Source organism: Stomoxys calcitrans, chromosome 4 (genome assembly GCF_963082655.1).
Source record: "Stomoxys calcitrans chromosome 4, idStoCalc2.1, whole genome shotgun sequence".
Classification (NCBI taxonomy): domain Eukaryota; kingdom Metazoa; phylum Arthropoda; class Insecta; order Diptera; family Muscidae; genus Stomoxys; species Stomoxys calcitrans.
This window is the reverse complement of record NC_081555.1, coordinates 50,205,456-50,221,192: the sequence shown is the minus strand read 5'-3', so window position 1 is coordinate 50,221,192 and position 15,737 is coordinate 50,205,456. Positions and strand designations below refer to the sequence as shown.

General features: G+C 34.6%; 1 protein-coding gene across 1 annotated transcript; it reads left to right on the top strand.

The window, feature by feature from the left end:
• The first annotated feature begins 3,792 nt into the window (after window positions 1–3,792).
• LOC106080868 (synaptobrevin homolog YKT6) lies at window positions 3,793–6,824 on the top strand. Its single transcript, XM_013242469.2, has 2 exons — window positions 3,793–4,173; window positions 4,269–6,824. The coding sequence occupies exons 1-2, from the start codon at window positions 4,052–4,054 to the stop codon at window positions 4,741–4,743; spliced, it is 597 nt and encodes a 198-aa protein (XP_013097923.1). The 5' UTR covers window positions 3,793–4,051; the 3' UTR covers window positions 4,744–6,824.
• The last annotated feature ends 8,913 nt before the right edge of the window (window positions 6,825–15,737 follow it).

The following is a 15,737-nucleotide window of genomic DNA, read 5'->3' as shown; positions in this document are numbered from 1 at the left end:
AAGAAGAGTGGGCATTAGAGCCCAAAGAGCATAAGAAAGAAAAAGAGTGGGTTTCTGCTTTGTCTTCCCCGTACCGTAAAATAACTCGCGTTAAAGACACAACATTTTCCATGTATTCCAATTGGAATCACATTGAGGGTTGCAACCAAAGAGCGTAAGATAATCAAGAGAGAGTTTCTGCTTTGTCTTCCCCGTACCGTAAAATAACTCGCGTTAAAGACACAACATTTTTATTGTATTCCAATTGGATTCACATTGAGGGCTGCAACATTTTCGGGTTATTCTGTTTTGATTCGAGCATTTGTTCGAACATTTTTTCGTATTTTGCTTTGTTTCTTTGCAACCGAAAGTTGCAATAAAGGAAAAACGAAATATCGTGAGCAATTCAAATATGTTGTGTCTTAAAATGTTGTCACTCGTCATCACGTATTGCCCTCTAACGCCAGCTCTTATCTTTCTTACCCTCTTTGGTTGCAACATTTTTGGGTTATTATGTTTTGATTTGGGCATTCATTCGAACAATTTTCGTATTTTGCTTTGTTTCTTTGCAACCGAAAGTTGGAATAAAGGAAAAACGAAATATCGTAAGCAATTCAAACATGTTGTGTCTTTAAAATTTGTCACTCGTCATCCCGTATTGGGCTCTAACGCCAGCTCTTTTTCTTTCTTACGCTCTTTGAAAATAACTCGCGTTAAAGACACAACCTTTTCCATGTATTCCAATTGGATTTACATTGAGGGTTGCAACATTTTCGGGTTATTCTGTTTTGATTCGGGCATTCGTGCGAACATTTTTTCGTATTTTGCTTTGTTTCTTTGCAAGCGAAAGTTGGAATAAAAGGAAAAACGAAAATCGTAAGCAATTCACACATGTTGTGTCTTTAAACTTTGTCACTCGTCATCCCGAATTGGGTTCTAATGCCAGCTCTTCTCCTTTCTCACGCTCTTTGGGCATTAGAGCGAGGTATATAACTTCACATCTTTAGTGAATGTCAACTTCCACTCAGTGAAGAACTTAATACCGCAAATGAAAAAGTTTTCACAGATTTTTTTCACCATTTTTTTATATGGAGTTTCACTGCGAAAACTGATGTTAATACCAACTTTTAGCGGGAAATTCTTCTTTTTTCAATTTAGAAAGATCAAAAATCTAAATGAAAGCTTTAGTCGGTAATAAAAATAACGTTTAGTGGAAGTCGTCCGCGTACTTTATTTGCCAGCAGAAGAGAGCGCGAAAGAGAGAGCAATTTTCGACAGTTCGAAAATGGAGAACCTGCAAATTACTACTGGGACTTTTTTTGCTAGCAGAAATTTGCAACTTCGAACAGATGTTTTGTAAATGTCGGTTGTTTTATGAAAATCAGCCGTTACATGAAAATACAAGAGCTAACACCAAAATGGATTAAAAAAGCAGAGGTAAGTAAATATAAAGATATTGTTAATTATTAAAATTGTTTAATTTTTATTTACTTTCAATAAAGATTCAAGGCAGCAGCTAGTGTTGAGGTAGAGAAAACTCGCCAAATGAAGTTGTAATTTTACCTCAAGTCGGTTGTAAGTGCAAAATTTGCGGAATTGTTTGGAAAATCTTAAAAAATTAAAACATTGTTTCCTTCTAGACACCAAGAAAAGAGCAATGATCGGTATCGTAAGTGTTGTGATGGAAACATTCTCAACAGAAAGCTACGATGAAACCAACACCGTTCCTTTGAATTTTATTTAGTGGGTCAGGCTGGGCAGTTAAAAGTTACGCACAGTGGGATTGGAAAAAAATTGAGCAAATTAGAAATAGAAAGCTCCCTTAGCCTCACATTAGTGGTCTTTGCAATTTGGCTAGCCTCAATATCCAAAGAGCATTAGGTGGTTAGTCCAAGGTTTCTTTGTCAGCACACCAAATGCTGCCGACAAGGGACTTGAGAACGTTGTTTTTAATTTTGTGTACGGTTGTTGTTGTAGCAGTTTGTTGTACACCGAGGCGGCAGCCCTTGCCGATTAAGGGTTCCCTCGGGTCAATCCGGTACGTACAACTGGCTGCCATTGGATTGTTTGTGTATGGTGATGGCATGCAAAGCATTGTAGTCCTATGCGGCCTTCGAAATGCATGCTGATTCTCGGCGAATGTAAATTGTCCAACGGGAGGATCGGAAGTAGTAATCCCTTATGCGCCTTGGCTACTGATAAAAAAAGAAAGATTGATTTGTACGTCTTCCCCTTGCTCGAGTCCTTTCCAGGTTTCAGAAGCGGGATCACACTGCCCATCTTCCAAACATCGGATTCTATAATGGTGTTCGGGCAGGTTGAGGACAGTTGTAAGGCACTCAACTCCAAGCAAATCCAGATTCTTCAGCATCAGTAAAGAACTTCCGTCTGGGAAGCCTTGCGCGACTTGGCGCAACGGATGACATTCGTAGCTTTGTCCTCTTTAAATTGTGATGGCTGTCCAGCGGCACAGGGATAAATTGACGTTTATCTAAAGAAAACAGCTCAGAAGTATCGCCAGCATTTTTTTTATGAGGTTAGGTTAGGTTGAAAGGAGGGTACAGATATTAATGCGCCCCATGCCACTATGGACATACACCTAAGCCAGTAATCGGCTTGTTGTGCGCTCTAAAAACTATAAAGTAACCTCTAAAAAGAAAATTTTAAGTTAGGAATTCCGTGATTCGTACAAAATCCTTAATTGTTTTCAATACCACTCCCCTAAGTTGGTTCATGTCTAATATTGTGTCTCCACCTAAGTACCGGTATCTGTTGTACGCGAAAGCCGGACAATTACAAAGAAAATGCTCCAATGTCTCATCATCTGCCCCGCATGCACTACACGTGCTATCACTTGCCGCACCAATTTTACATAAGTGAGCTCGTAGTCCTATGTGCCCCGTTATGATACCAATAGCTATACTGACCTCCTTCTTGTTTCCTTTCAGTAATAACCTCGTCTTCTTATGATCTGGATCCACCCATAGGATTTTCGCCGTCCTACCGACCCTTTTGTTGTTCCACAATGTTGCATGCGCATCCGTCGCCCACTTCCTCGAAAGGCTTCGGGTTACTCCGTTATGGCCCGGCACCCAAACGATGCGGATTTTGCCATCCTCAGACAAGGCGTTAATCTCCTTCTTACACTGCAAGACTGTTCGTGACCTTACCGTACTGGTTGTTATTGCCCTTATGGCAATTTTACTGCCGGTAAAGATGTTCACAATCGACGTCCTCGCAATTGCTTTTTTATTAGAAAGCAATTGTTTTCTTATGCAAGCAAATGAAAAACCAATCAAAACAAAAATTAGCTGTTCTGCAAATTTTTTTTTATTAAAAAGCAATTGTTTTCCTTAGCAAGCAAATGAAAAACCAACCAAAACAAAGATCAGCTGTTGTTCTGCTAATTTTCACTGGAAGTCATTCGCGTACTTTTACGAAAGCACTATAAAAATGTAAATAATGATTGTTATTTTTTGTCGTTAAAGTAAAAAGACCAAACACCAAATAATTGTCCGTCCGTTTTATTAATTGACGATTTTCTATTCGTAAGCGAAAACATCCGATTTTAATAATGTCGATTATCGCTTAAAGCGGCTACTAAATACCAAATTCGTTAACATTTCTGTTATCACTTTTTAACTAAACGATTTTCGTTGAATTATTTTACAGAATTCCACGACTAGCCGGTTGTTAACAGCTGTTTATAGGGAACAACCTTTAAATAATTCATCCATGTCTTATAATTTTTATCGATACAAGTCAGCATTGCCAGAATAAAAATATTCCCTATCCCCGTAATATGTTGGAAAACGATAAACGGCAACCATTAACCATATTGTCATTAGGCATATAGTAAAATTAAGAAATTAAACATATTTTTCGTGGAAAATCAGGCTCAAATAGACAAATTAATAGTATTCACCAGCGAGACATCAAAATCTTTCAAAGGTTCCCACCATTTAGTGAAAGTAGTATAAGGAAGACGCCCAAAACCAACGCATAGTTGAAAAATAGCAAGCAACAAGAAACGCAAAATCTCATAAATAGTACACTAGAAAAAAATCTAAAAATGGTTAAATTATTTGCTATAAGTGTCTTCTATAAAGACGTGGAGGGACGATTGCTAAAGTCCACATATGATTTACAATCTTTCTCATTTTTTCAAAGAGGAACGGTACAGGAGTTCATGACGTAAGTAACTAAAGGCACAGGATATTCAGGAGGAAATGAATCATCAATCAAATCTGTGTTTTTTTGTGCATTTTTGTTTTCTCTATGTACATTAGTTTTGCATCGAAGACATTGGTAGAACGCACACAACCCGCTATGCGCCAATCTGTTAAACAGGATGTATACATGTGCCATGTTTATGTGCGAACAGACAACTTGGCCGGAGTTCTTATAGCAGATCACGAATATCCTCAACGTGTTGCACATACATTGATCACAAAGTTTTTGGATGAATTCTCTGCTAAGATACCAGTCGATCAATGGAAAACTGGCACCGAGAGTAGTATAGACTTCAATGTATTACCCACATATTTGGCCAAGTACCAAGACCCCAAAGAAGCGGATGCCTTAACAAAAATGCAAAATGATTTGGATGAGACGAAAATTATATTGAAAAATACAATTGAGGCGGTGCTTGAACGAGGTGAAAAACTGGACGATATGGTGATAAAATCAGAAAACCTCTCAATACAAAGCAAAGCATTCTACAAGACGGCCAAGAAAACGAATTCATGTTGTAATTTTGGTTAAGGAATAGAAGGTATCTTGTAAAAGTTGTCGAAGTTGCAGGCATATATAATACAAGTCTGGATAAAACAAAGTTAAGTGAAGTAACTAAAGAAAAATTAGCGAGATGAAGGGCGTACAATTTCCGAAAAATCTTTGTATTTATATTTGTTTGGACCGAAGTGTATTCAAAAAAGGACAAAATTACTTTACATTTCGGTAACATTTTGTGAGAAAATTTATAGCTGCCTGTGTGTTGCTGATTGAATATATGAAACTATTTCACTTCGGGGAATTATTTTTGAAAATTTTTATTTTCTAATCGAATGAGAATAGTAACGAACGTATTTTTCTCTATATACCGCTGTAGGCAACTTGAAGTTGCCTTTTATTAATGTATACCATCAGGCATCGCAAAGTTGCACAATACTTTTATTTCGTAGAACTTTTAAACGTGTCCCAGTTTGTTTTGGAGTGTAAGCAAATTTTGAGATAGCGGTATAAATTTTTAGAAAAGTTTTCTTTTTAATATAAAATACCACAGATATATTATATATAAATTCAAAGGTAGGTAGGTAGATTGTTCGCATACAATATGAGAGTAATGTATATTAGGGTTTAGAACGGTATGGAACGTAATTTCGTAATGGTTGCAAGGCATATCAAAACATACTTTAATGTTCTTCGAGAAACCATTCCATTTAGGATTGCACGGGAGATCCTTTTTTTATACTTCTGTCCCTAAGAAATGAAACGGTGAACCAATCAAATGCAGAAAATCGTTGCGAGGCATATCAAATCAGGAGTGCGATTTCATGGAGGCTATATAAAGTTTTAAACCGATTTAGACCATACTCGCCATGAAAGTTTAAAGTCGGAAAAAACACTACCTACTCCACGCAACCTAACTACGTTAGTCCTCTAGTCGAAAAAGTACCGGGAAATGCTATAGTAATGATTTTTCCACACCTGATATATATGGTGCCTTCAAATTTGTTATAATAATTGTTATTAACCCAATTGCCATTACTGTTTTACCCAATTTAGGAATACTGTTTCCATTCTCTACCACAATTCCTAAGGTTGAAAAAATGCATTTAGGATAGGATGATCCCTTTTTTATTCTTCTGTCTCTAAATAATAAATCGGACGCTGAACCAATAAAATGCAGAAAAACAGCCACTGATCATCAATGAGTCATCACCATGTCTCTGCCTTCTAGAGTTGCTAAGGATTATTTCTTTGGTCCTGGTATTAGTTTGCTTCTGCCATAACGAGTATCCGGTAAATAAATGAGTTTTAGGGTCACCGTTCAAAATTCAACAGGCCCACGAATAATTAGGTTCAGCTTTTACCAGAAGTAATTATGTTTTTTAATCTTTTTATTTAATTGAGATTACATTGCAGGATATTGTCCGGCTTTAGCATAGCATAGAAGTTGTTGTCCCCATTTGTTGTTCCACCACCGTATAAAAGCATGGTTTTGGTCTTTTCATCAATTTTTCGCCATATTCGATTTTTTTGAAAAATTACTTTTCCGATTCCCTGTCTCCTGCTAAATTCTTTGTTTGCTTCACTTCATTGTTCAGCTTGTATTGTGTATGAAATACAGTTAAACAATTTTGTTTATAATATAGGAAAAAAATACTTCATTTGATTAAATCAATTTATATTTTTAAATTATCTAGTTTGATTTTATATAAATATATATTTTTCATTTAAATAGAAAAGCTTCTGTATAAAAATTTATTCACCCTTATTTCGTTTGGCGAAGGCCAAATCGAAATTTGGTACTTTTACAAAATGATATTTTGGTTGTCGAGGACGAAAACTCTTTCACATTTTTGGTGCCACGTTAGTCAAATTCGATGGAGAATTTAAGCGAAAACGATTAGTATATAAGTTAATGACACTCTTACGTACTTCACACGTGTATATTTCTATTTTTCTATTAGCAAATAAATTACCTTCGATTACGACTGCTGTCGAATTTCGTCTTCGACAACCGAAATAAGGGTGATTACAAATATATGCAAAGAATACAGCATATATACAGGAAATGAAAGCATATACATTAAAAATTTTAAAATCAATTTGCAACTTCACTTGTCTTGATTTTGTTTATGTTACATATGAAAGGCAATGCATCACATTGTTGTCTGATTCCGATAAAAAATATTTACTTTACTCAAAATAAGATGGTTATAATAAAATGGAGAGTCCAACAGATAAGTTGAGCAACCGCAGCCCTATCAAACATAATAAGAATAATAAGCAAAAGGCAGGATTCTTGAAGATACCAACATTATTGTAGGTGCCTTTTTTGTTCCATTGGCAAATAAATGTTCTAGCCTAATTTCTAAATTAATTTCATCCTTTTTTATATCCTCGCCGTTCCAAAATCCTCATATCACAACAAAACTGATCCACCAAATAGCTATGAAATAAGCTAGCTTCAATCATTATCGCATATAAATAATCAAAAGCTAACATTTAAAAATATTCCATAACGTAATTTTTGATAAACATAAATAAGATTTATTCAAGAATGCTAAATATGTATAAAACTACTGTTCTTAAAGATATTCTAATGAAGCTTTCAAATGTATTTTGTTCTGAAAGAAGTCGAAAAGGATGTGAAATATGTTAGTTGCCAATTTCATTACAAAAATTTTTATATTTTAAATGAAGACACATGCACCCATATTAAAAGCTTTCAAGGCGTAGTCGAATTTCGATATTTTTATAATATGGTTTTAAGGCCTTAATGACAATTTTTTTTTTTAATTTTTGGTATTACACTTATTAAATTCGCCTATCAAATTAAGCGAAAACAAACGGTTATGGCATTTTCAAGTACAATACATCACACCTGGTTGTATAAAGATTACGGACCGTGATTTTTATATTTTTTGTTCTTTACTATAACCTAGATCAATGAAAAAACTGTCGGAGGCAAAAATAAAAATTATACAACACCACGAAATATGGTATTTGCCTTTGACTACGAGTGCTGCTGATTATCGCTTTCGACAACCGGAATAATGGTGATTGTATACATAGATACTGTCTTCTGAATTCAATCTAATGGAAATATCATACCCTCTCGAGTTTCAAAAATATTTAATATAACATTATAGATAAAAGCCATATTTTTGAAATGGATATCACTCTTATTCCTTTGTCGAGTCGAAAGCGAAAATCGACAACACGCAGAAAAAAATCACGAACATTTTTTCATCAATAGACATACATCTTGCACGTCGGCATCAATCCTTGCTCAGTTGAGGCGGCTGCATCTGCCGGAACGTAATTGAGCCAGAACTACTCTTGATTTTTACTCGTCCACACGATTCTTAGATCTTCCAAGACTCTTCTGACTTACTCGATAGCAACGAGTAAGATTCGCGGCTTAGACGAGCTCTTTCCCGATTATAACCTTTATATAGAAGATTCGCGAAAGATTACTTGGCGATCAAAAGTGTTTGCAGGGGCGTGCGTTTTTTTGCTGTGGTTGTGATCACTCGGCAAAGCTGTTACTCTCTCCAACTAGGGATTGTGATGCTGGCTTGCATAGTGTGTAGCGAGTGCGGTTTTTTCCTGTTTAACAGTTATGTGTAAAAAATGTAGGGACACCGGCAAGACAGACAAACAAAGGATTCTAAAGCGAGTAAAATGAGAGCTAGATCGATGTTTTAAAAAATTTTTTACTACTTAAACACTGCAAAAACTTTTCCTGGTACAAAAATGCCGAACATGTACAGATATTTTGCACTGAAAGTAATAGTACTACAGAAAGTTAAACTTTCGGTTGTGCAAAATAATAGGGAAAATAAGACAATTCATTTAAAGTTCGCAGAAATGTAAAAACAAGAGATAAGGCCAGACATTACATTTTTATTGAAGTTTTTCTACTTGTTACATAGGCAGATCGAAGCACTATGACCCTGTTACAAGAAAAGATAGGCAAACGCTGCGAAACTTGGGAAATTACTATGGGTAATGGTTAAATTACTTACCGTTTCGAAAATGCTGTGAAATGGATAACGAAACTAGAAACCTGCGTCAAAAAACCGAAAATTTTGAAGCGAAACATAGAACTATCAGAAAAAATATGTATGCATCGTCTTAACAAAAAAGAAAGCCTTGATAAAAATCAAAGTTGGTATTTCATAAACAACTCGTGAAAGTTTATGAATAAAAATTATGTCTATGTTGTCAAAATAGATCATTCAACAAAGTTTGATATATTCAAAATGTTCAAATATGATATCTCCAGCTGGCTAAAAGAAAAATGGCGCAATATTCTATGATCTGATAACTAAATATCATTTTTTATAGCCCAAAAGGGGAATACAATTATTTAATGAGTCCGGCTAAAGCCACAGCAAGCCCCAAGTATACCTTAAAATCCGGCAAACATGTCGGTGGAAATACCATGGTTTCGGGAACGTTTCTTTTCAACAGAATGAGCCCCGTGCATAGTATACAGGGCAGCATAAAATCTACAAAAGACATTAAGATTGTACGGAATTGTATTTTTACACTATCTGAAGCCTTAAAGGCAGTCAGAAGGATTTTTTTTATGGGATAAGAGCTTTAAGCACACGTCTTAATACAGACAAGCCCATTTTAAAAGCAAGATATCGTTAAGTAACAAACAAGAAAGGCAAGTGATAGCATTTGTAGGGCATGCAGGGAAGATGATGAGTAGTTAGAGCTTTTCCTTTGTCATTGCCCGGCTTTCGCGTCTAACAGATACCGACACTTAGGTGAAGACACATTACCAGACATGAACCAACTTAGGGGAATGGTATTGAAAAAAAATTTAGGATTTTGTAAGTAGCAAGGAATTCCTAAAATTTTTTGTTTAGAGGTTACTTTATAGTTTTTAGGGGGCACAACAAGCCTATTACTGGCTTAGGTGTATGTCCACCCTCTTTACGGCCTAACCCTAACAAATAAGAACACAATTTGGCTACATTCGTAACTCAAAACTTGCCTTCCTTTATCTAATTTTGCAGTTTTTAGTTTAAACACCGCAAGCGTCCCTATTAATTTTTACACGTTAAATTTTGTTGCTTAAAATGGCAAACATATAAAAAAACAGCAGATGTTTCACATTTTTGTAACGGAAATTGTTTTTGAAATATTGCAATAAACCATCGATCTAGCTCTCATTTTACTGGCTTTAGAATCCTTTTTTTTTGCACATAACTGTATATCCAACTGAAAACAAACTCAAAATGCGTTTATGGGGGCATTAATAGGATATAAAATTACATTTGTAAATCATCGAAATATTGATCTTATACCCAAAAAATTATACATTCTTGGTCATCTTGACATTGTAAGTCGAATAGGTCGTGTTCCATCCGTCTGCCTGTCGAAAGCACGCTTACTTTCAAAGGCTAGTAGGTTGAAATTTTGCTCAAATACTTTTCATTGGCGTAGGTCAGTTGGGATTGTAAATGGGCCAAATAAAACGATCTCCTGATTTGACTTCTTGAGCCTCTAGAGGACACAATTCTGAAATTTTGCGAGTGGCGTTTGGTTATGACTTCTAACAACTATGACAGAAGCAGTTCAAATTAGTCCAGATAACTCACATATAAACCGATCTCCCGTTTTGACTTGTAGAACCTCTGGAGGGTGTAATTATTATCCGATTTGGTATCCAATATCTATGCCAAGTTTGGCTTGAATCGATCTATAACCTGATATAGATCTCCTATAAACCTATATCTCGTTATGACGCCTTGATTGCCAAAAGGAGGTAATTGTTATCCAAATTTCCTCTTCAAGCTCCAATAGATGAGCAAGCTCGTTCCAATCCCATAGCAGCCGGTTGCACGTACCGGATTGGTCCGATGGAGTCTTTCATCGGCAAGGGCTGCAGCCTCAGTGCACTACACACTGCTACAACAACAGCAGCAAGCTCGTTCCGGTCCATAGGACTGGTCATTTAATGTCCTTGGCCATTTAAAGGTGCAAATTCCTCCATTTTGTCATATAGAGCATCATCGACACTCAGTGTTTAAGCAAGAGTCGGTGCTGCTTAGCCTCAAACTGAGACCCTCCACTCGATACCGCTGACTGTTCGCGAGTTCATTTGAATTTAAATGCGACCGAATGATATCAAAAATCTTAACGATTTTCAACTTCGCCAATCACAATTCGATTTTGTACAAAATTCGAAATTCGATTACACCTGACAATTTTTGTTGCCATAACTACATACCGATGTCTGGATATAAAAAGTTTCGAACTAGATTTTTTTAAGTTACGGGTTTTGTATTTAGATGGATAAGCTATAACTCCTGCACAACACTGTATCAACAACAAATAGAAATTAGCAAATTCACATTAAAACATTCTTTTTTTTTACTATGCGGTAAATGCTCTGATTGTTAAAACCTATTGGATATATGCAAAATAAATATGGTTAAACGTGTATTAAAAAATAATAATTAAAAGAACTGCCTATTTGAAGGATATACTAGATAAATAATACAATTTTCTCGAATAATAGAGAATAAAAAATATAAAAAAATCATACATAACTACATACAATAAAATCTAGTTTCATATGTATTCATATTATTATGCATGTCTCCTAAACTTAATCACATGTTGACTTATGGGAAGATTAAAATGACGATATAACACAACAAAGTCGTAGTTTTTTCACCGAACAATTTATTTGATTACATAAAATAAATTTTACGCTAAAAGAACAAACGTATATTTTTTGTTTAATTCTTCTTAAACATTTGTTAGTCAAAAATTTTCAATTTGAGTTCATGATACACAATCTTATTATCAATTAATTGGCTAAAAATGAATCATAAATTTTATTGCATTGAAAACAAAGGAAACTCCAACCAATTGCGAAATTTTCAATTCGCCATTAACAATGTGCTGACAACAATATCCATTCTAGTTTTAAAATATATTTCGCTTTTTTAAATCCAGAGTTGTGTCGCCATTTTGAGTTCCAAATGCCGATATTTACATTCCTATGTACATACAATATATTGAAAATAAATTTTACTAAATACATGTCTGTATCTGTTTTACGTTTGATAAAAAAATATTAATATTTACGATATTTCTCAATTTTGGATGTATATTTACATAAACAATATTAAATAATTCCGAAACGTACGTGTTTATAATGAATAAATATACAAAAATATTAAAAACTATTTTCGTCCTAATGGCTGGTACTATAATATATTAGTTTTTCGCCGTAGAAAACCCATGTTGCGATTACTTTTTTGAAAAACTTCACAAATAACAATTTTATTAAAATTTTACCATGAGTAATGAGTGAATGAAATCATGTATGAATGTGATTTAAAACCTATTATCCAAAAAAAAGGCAATCGGCGAAAAGCGAATATAGTATCAGCCATGACATAGAAAACCAAAGTACTGAGCATGGTCGATTCAATGTTTATGTTAAACATAGGCTAAAAGCAATCGTTCTTATATAAGGTGTAAGTACCAATGCCTCTTGTTGGTGAAATTAAATTTGATTTGTATGTGTTCAAATTGATCATTGATTTCTGTTTTACAAATGTGTTGGTGTTTATTTCTCGACGTTTTCAAATGCAGCGTGTGTGTGCAAACAAAAACGCAACCGCGTACTCTTTAAATTGATAGTGGCGTAAAATAAAAGAAACCCTACCATAACAGGATATGGGCCAACCCACAATCCCATGGCAGCAGATTGTACGTACCGGATTGACCCGATTAAGTCTTTAATCGCCAAGGGCTGCCGCCTCAGTGTACCATTGCCAGGAGTATTTGCCCAAAAAGTAATTGCGGATTTTTCATATAGTCGGCGTTGACAAATTTTTTCACAGCTTATGACTCTGTAATTGCATTATTTCTTCTGTCAGTTATCAACTGTTACTTTCAGCTTGTTTTAGAAAAAAAGTGTAAAAAAAGTATATTTGATTAAAGTTCATTCTAAGTTTTATTAAAAATGCATTTACTTTCTTTTAAAAAATCCGCAATTACTTTTTGGGCAACCCAATATATCCAAAGATTGCAAACTAACTTGAACGCAACGCCAGTATGCTCATATGGACAAATTGTCGTTACCATAAGAAACGCATACACATAGTCCATAAAGTCTGCGTTCATATGACAATTTATTTTTTAATGATTAAAAAACAACATAAAAAAATAAATAAAGTTAAGTTTTGTTGTATATGTTGTTTCTTTATATTTCTTAAATTAAAAAACAAAAATACATGTTTGCTTTTGCTTTTTTGTTCTAACGGTACTTTTATCTCATAAGAAGAAATTATGACAAAGTCTGCGTTCACTTTGTTTACTTCGAAAGTACCGTTACTTTTTATGATGCTTGTTCTTATTTTTGATCAGTTTCAGTTCATTATCATAACAAGTGATAGTTACACGTGTTTTTTTTTTAAATTAATAAATTTGGAAACTAAAGGAAAGGAAATATGCATATCTGAAAGAAAAATAATTATTAAATTGTAGAAAGAAGGACAAAGCTTTAGAAATATTGGTGGAACATTTAAAAGAACGTATTATTCTGTCCAGCGCGTAATAAATAATTACAAAGAAACCGGCATTATAACTTCGGCCTGGGCGTCCAAAAAAATTATCCGTTAGAGAAGAGCGCAAAGTGATTAATATGGCAAGCAACAACCCCAAATTTGTTGAAAATATTAAAACAATGTTTAAAAAAAGCATCTGTGCCGAAACTGCCAGAAAAATATTACATAGAGTTGGTTTGTAACGGTGAAGCACGGTGGTAGTGGAGTTATGGTGTGGAGGTGTATGGCTGTTAGTGGAGTGGGTCAGTTAGAATTTATTGAGTCCAAAATGGATAAATGGGGTTATCTCAATATTTTGAAAAAAAAATTGAAACCAAGTGCTGTTAAACTAGGGTTAGCAACGACATTTTGGTTCCAACAAGATAACGATCCAAAGCAAACATCGGAGGTTGTTAATCTTTGGCTTCTATATAACACTCCGAAGCAGCTTAAAACACCACCCCAATCACCAGATCTTAACCCCATTGAGCATCTTTGGGATCTATTGGAGAAAACAAATCGTCAGCACGTTATAACCAGCAAGGAGATGTTACGAAGTGTCATGCAGGCAGAGTGGGCGAAAATAACATCTGAGGAAACAGAGAAGTTGGTAAACTCCATGCCAAATAGACAAAGTGCTGTCTTAAAACAACGTGGCTATCCTACCAAATATTAGGAATGTGTTAATATGTTTTTATTTTGTGTTTAAATAACTCTTTTTGTTAATTTTTAATTACTTAACGCAGACTTTGTGGTGCTTATATTTAATTGTTATCATATTTAAATCGCTCTATAGTGAAAGTGCTTAACCAAACTTAAAATTTTGTTTTTGTTTTTTAATGTTAGGAAAATGAAGAAAAAATATATGTAAAAGAGTTGATTTGATTTGTTCTTTAACCAATCATAAAAGGTTGCTAGGTGAGCGCAGACTTTATGGGCTTTGTATATATTCTAAACGAAATTTTCGTTACCGGTACTATTACCGTTACCGAAAATTTCGATTGCAGGTACAGGGTGACATGATAGGCTTCACGATACACGTCACCTGTTTAACTGCCCGGCCAGACCCACTCGACTCAGACCCAGATCCCTGTGGACGAACTCCATCTTAGTCGCAGAGTTCCTGGGTCTTGACACACAACAGAATCAAGCAGACGATAGATAGAACACAATAAACTGCTACAACAACAACAACTCAGCTTTACCGAAAAGTTAGCTTGCAGGTACGTGACTTAATAGGTACAGGTGAATTTTTTCTTGCAATTACAAATGACAATTTATATTATTAATAGGACCATGCAACATGAGATAAAGTTATTTGCAAATAAAAAGTTTAATTTCACAACTTTTAGCCGTTTTTGTATTCATTTATTAAATTGTTTACACTTTTTCTTGTGTGTAAAATTGTTCACAACGGTTGCCGAACTGCCGAACTCTTCTTAAAAATTATTATTTGCATAATTTGGAACTCATGCATGATACCTATAATAGGAAAAAAATTTATGTTGCTAAAACATTTGACTGGCTACTCGGATTGCGATTTGTTCGCTAAAACTTTCACCAACGAGTGCTTTACATACCTGTAACTAGCGAGTACGGTGTCGAACACACATCTGAGTCAGAAAGAGTCCTCTTAGGCTACCTGCTCTCAACCTCAATAAAGGACAAGCAAAAACTAACTTCCCTTGTTTTGACCCAACTTATCCAACAACGCTTATAACAACAAACACAGTGCTACCAGGTTTACTTCGCGAAAAATTATCAAAATTGAGATAAAAATAGTCGTCAAAAGTTGAGAATAAATCGTCACAAAATCGTCGCTTTGTTAAATTAGTCTAATTAACTAAATGGTGCAATTTTCGAAGGGTGGAGGGTCACTAGAATGTTTATCAATACCCTTACTTCAAAAATATTGATGGTTGATTAATTTTTTTATATTATTGAATAAAAACATATATAAATACATGGAATTCAGACTTTAGTATGATTGGAGGGCTAATAATATTTAAATGGTGGTTAAATTTGAACGGCGAGTGTTAAAATTTTTTCAGCATTTCATTTGACACTTCTCAATTTCAAACTTACTCAATTTCAATTATCAACATTGACCCTTAAAATTTAACCGTCCTTTAAGGGTGGTATTCGCTTTTCGAAAATTTTGTCGACGTTGCTTTTTAGATAAAAGATTTTGAAGCAAAAAAACTTGCTGATTTTATTCAGACATTCCATAACTTATGAAACAATTTTCATAATAGTATTATATTAAAACTAACATAGTACCAGCCATTACATTAAAATGAGGCAATAATTTGTATTTGTCATACAAAGCCAGCCATTAACGATAATTCTAATTTTTTCTCTAATTTGAGAAAAAATCGCCAAATTTTGGACAAAAAATCGTTGAAATGATGTAAAATCGTCAAGTCTGGCAGCCCTGCTGCC

Bases quoted from the DNA above. Each gene is read 5' to 3' on its own strand.
- LOC106080868 (XM_013242469.2), top strand. From the start codon at position 4,052: ATGGTTAAATTATTTGCTATAAGTGTCTTCTATAAAGACGTGGAGGGA. The intron at 4,174-4,268 runs GTAAGTAACTAA...TATGTACATTAG, and splicing joins ACGGTACAGGAGTTCATGAC to TTTTGCATCGAAGACATTGG.